This window comes from Vicia villosa, unplaced genomic scaffold (genome assembly GCF_029867415.1).
Source record: "Vicia villosa cultivar HV-30 ecotype Madison, WI unplaced genomic scaffold, Vvil1.0 ctg.002780F_1_1, whole genome shotgun sequence".
NCBI classification, from domain to species: domain Eukaryota; kingdom Viridiplantae; phylum Streptophyta; class Magnoliopsida; order Fabales; family Fabaceae; genus Vicia; species Vicia villosa.
In genome coordinates, this window is record NW_026706029.1 from 25,347 (window position 1) to 29,796 (window position 4,450).

General features: G+C 40.9%; 1 protein-coding gene across 1 annotated transcript; it reads right to left on the minus strand.

Annotated features, from left to right (window-relative positions):
• Positions 1 to 317: 317 nt before the first annotated feature.
• Positions 318 to 1,540, minus strand: LOC131639785 (uncharacterized). Its single transcript, XM_058910241.1, has 2 exons — positions 388 to 1,540; positions 318 to 346 (listed from the first exon to the last, which is right to left on the minus strand). The coding sequence occupies exons 1-2, from the start codon at positions 1,538 to 1,540 to the stop codon at positions 318 to 320; spliced, it is 1,182 nt and encodes a 393-aa protein (XP_058766224.1).
• Between the last annotated feature and the right edge of the window lie 2,910 nt (positions 1,541 to 4,450).

Here is a 4,450-nt window from a genome sequence, read left to right on the forward strand (position 1 = left end):
ACCCCTCAATCTTTGCCTGACGTTCCAGAAGGAGCTTGTCTGCTTTCTTTCGACGGGCTTTCTCTGATTTGGCTATATCAGTTTGGATTTGGAGCCTTTTTGTCAATTCCGCCAACTGATCCTCATAATGCTCTTTGATCTCCCTCTCTTGAGATTTAGCAGATTTAGAGTCTATGGTCACCCTTGACCTTTTCTGAGAAGTACTTCCTCTAGCATACAATTCTTCAAGCTCTATTTCTCTCATTTTCAACTTATGAAGGGCAGAAAGCTTCTCTTGCCTATCAGTATTCATCTTAACTTGCATCGTCTCCATTTGTTCAGTCAATTTCCGATTCTGCTCCACAGTCTGATTATAACAAGGCATGGAGACAATGTTGGGTTGTACACCAGCAGGAGGATACAAAGGATCTTTTGGAGGGAAGGGCATCCCTTGGGTGTTGGCCACAACTTCAACCCACTCAGTATAGTCTTTATAAGTCGCACAGTCTCTTTGACCAAAATGCTTCTTATCTCTCCAGCAAATACTCTTCCAGGCTTGCGCAGCTTCTGCCATTTGCCCAACATTGGTGGCTGAATGATAGTAAATATTCTCAGCAATCTCTGCTTGTTCAGGAGGACTAATGAAAGCGTATCCATATGTTCTTCTAGCCAGGATAGGATTATAGTTGATTCCACCTCTGATGCCCATGAGAGGCACATTCTTGAACTTCCCACAACTCATAACAACTTCCATATGGTCCAAGGATCGGTTGTACCAGACAATGTCCTTAGCTCTAAGCCCCATAATTCTATCAGCCCATCTGGATGTGTACCTACTATCAACAAAAGCTCCACGTTCCGGTAGATGTGATCTGAACCAACGGTATAGCAGCGGAGCACAGAATCTAACCAAACCTCCTTTCTGCTCATTACGATGATGAACGGAATGATAAACATCCCCCAGAAGCGTAGGAATGGGGTTCTGCAGAATGAATATGTGGATAGCATTCATATCAACAAAGTCAGGTACATTTGCGAACATCACAATACCATAGATACTTAGAGCCAGAATAGCTCTAAAAGTGTCCCATTCTTTGGCTTCAGCAGCATCACAACCTCTTTTAACCAGGAACTCCATACGAAAACCATGACAACCTCCTTTCTTGGTGAGACTTGCCTCCACGACTGACTTGCTCAAATAAAGAGCCTTAGCTATTTCAATGGAATCAGGGGCCTTCATGGCGCTATAATAAGGTACCTCTTTCCCAACAGGAATGCCAAGGAATGACGAATACTCTTCCAAGGTAGGAGCCAAAAGATAATCAGTGAATGCGAAACAACGGAGGGAAGGGTGATAGAACTGAAGCAAAGTGTGAACTCCCTCTTGCTCATCCTTGGTGAATGGCATCTTGAGGAGGCTCAGAATGTACCCATATTTTTCTCGGAAATTGGTTGACTCATCCGGTGTGATCTTCTTTGCCAAACACTCAACAGACTTCAGATTAGGATTCACAAAAGAATAAGAGTAATTGCGCTTGCCAGTCTTCAGTGGTGGAGCCATGTGTTAGTCGGAGACAAAGCCAAAAAGTTCCTGAAAATAAATGAACATGCATGTTAAATGATGTGGTGGAATGCATTTCATTGGGAGAATCCTAAAATCTTTTCATTATTCCTTTTCTTTTTTCTTTTTTTTTTTGCAAAAAGGTATGTATATATTCTTTTTCTTTTCTTTTCTCTTTAGAAATAGATTTTAGGCTTCTCCACGAATGAAGTGAGGTGGATGCAATAGCATGATGTGTCATGTGCATGATGTGGTGAGAGACTGAATGTCCCTCGCAGCTCTGAACGTCTGGGTAATACTGATTGTAACAGGTTCAAAATTTTGACTTCAGATCACAAAATGGAAATCCGGGTATGATGAAGGCTGGTATCCTGTCCCTCCCCAAAACTCACGGGTATGAATTCTAGACACGGACAGGTGGTCCCTAATGGTCACTGGGGTCTATAGTTCCCATGGGGTACAAAGTGTTTGAGGCAACAAGAGTGCCAGACACAGTGTTCCATGAAAGAACCTCGCCCAGTTGTGGTACCCCACATCAACTCGATCGTAGCAAGAGCTACGGGAGCCAACATGAGCATCCATGCTAATCCTAGGTGTCACTTGGCCTGGGTAGTGGGCCTTTTACCTCAAAAACCCCCCACCTGCAAAACAGAACAGAAGACCCCAAGGAACACAAAATATAATCCATATGCATGATGTGCAAAAAGAAATAAACATGATATGCAAGCAGAAAATAAACATGCAAACATATATACAAGATATAGACATAAAATAAATAAACACCCAGTAAATAAACAAACAAACGCAGGCTAGGATCGACTCACTAAGGATGGACCAGCAACAGGTCTAGCAACATCCCCAGCAGAGTCGCCAGCTGTCGCACGCTCGCGAAAAATGAACAGAGTCGCCACCAATATATTTATCCCATAAGGGAAAGGAATATCAAAAAACCTAACAAAGGAAGGAACAGGGTCTTGCGACCAGAGAACCAAGGTACGGGAGTCGGTTACGCGAGGGGAAGGTATTAGCACCCCTCACGCCCATCGTACTCGATGGTATCCACCTATGTTTGTTTCTATCTAAAGGGTGTATAACTATGTCTATGCCTAAATGCGAAATGAATGCAGAATGTAGGGAAAATAAAGAATTATACTCGCACGGGCCCTACCCCGCTGCCTACGTATCCTTTTCAGGAATCAGAGTTACCGTAGCTCGGCTCACGATTTTCTGTTTGTTTTTGTGTTTTTTAGTTGGGCGGAGTTAACGCTCGCGCTCTTGCATAAGGGATCGACCTAGGATGCAATGGAGCGGAGATAACGGTGCCCTTAGGTGCCAAGCAGGCAAAAGAAAAATAAATGATTGGTTTGTGTCTTTTAGGGTAATTCCATGATGACGAGAACCTACTACAAGGTCTCGCATCACTTCCTCACTTTTGTTTTAAGTCTGAACATTTATTAGGTTTTTTGAAGTGTTTTTGGTTGGTGTTTTTTAAGGGGATTTTATTCAAGTATTTATTAATGTTTTATGGTTGTAAAAGGAAAAAATGAGAAAGGGGAACTAGTCCTAATTTCTATATTCTATGTTATTGATTATTCTAAGGGAAAATGAGGAGGAACAACAATTAATTAAAAAAAACAAATTTAAAGACCAAGGGCACTTTAGACAATTCACATGCATGGAAAGTATTCACACAAGAATAAGGAATTTAAAATCTAAACTATTCAAGAGAATTATTCACAAGGAACTTCATTTTTATTCATGTTAGACACTAATTTCAAGAATTAAACTAAGACTATTTATTATTTTTTATGGTTTATCAACCAATTAAAAGCCAAAGAAATCACACAATTTTAAAAGTCCAATTAAAAGAAAATAAAGTTTCTAAAAAATAGAGTGAAAAGATGTTTTTGTCAATTTTTATTTAAGTAAACTCAATTAATATGCAAAAGAATTAGAAGAAAAATCAATTTTATTATGTTGTTTTCACTAACAGCAAGGGGGGTGCACAAGTAATCCAGAGTTGAACTAAAAACATGAACAAGTAAAACTGGGCCGGCAAAAGAGGTGTGTGAATAGCATCTGCATGCAGGCCCAATACAATTAGAGGGATGGTGCGCTGGCAGAATGGGGGGAAGGTCTGGAAATTGGATAAGGCCCGCAGCGCATGGCCCAGCTACCTTATTCTTCTTTTGATTCAACCTTTATTCTATTTTTATTCTATCACTGTTACCAGCCTGCATTATTTATTGTATGTGAAATATGTGCAGCGTGACAATTAAGGGTGAATCAAGATATCAATTGGTCAATTGCATTTTAAGTCAGAAAAAGACAAAACTGAAGACCGGCCAATCAACATTAAACACAACAACTTCTAATCATCAGGAAGAGAGATAAGATGGCACATACATGGGAGACCGAGCCAGTGATATCGCGCCACGTAGGCGTCCAAGAAAAAGGGGATAGAAACAAAACAGACGCCGGAGCACCGCCTCCGGTCATCCCTTCCGGCCGTCTCAGCCACCGGCGTAAACTCAACACGCCCAGAAATTTAAAAGTCGACCACATTCCGACTCGGAATTTCGCACTGATCATGGATCTGCACTTAGTTTCTATTGATCTTATCTCTACTCATCAAACCGAGAGGATTTAGAAAACCCTAACATGAACAAACTTCACCAAAACGCATGTAAATAGCTCATACACTTCCTGTACACTCACAGATCCTAAATCCACGATTTAGATAGATCATCATGCATGTTTCAAGCACACGGATTCAAGCTCAGAATAATTGAGTTTAAGCATATACAAGAAGCAGGATTATACACTCTCATATGCACATGTCCTACATGTTATTGCTATGATGCCAAGGGAGATTCAAGAACTTACCTCTTGATGATCTTTGAACAAAGA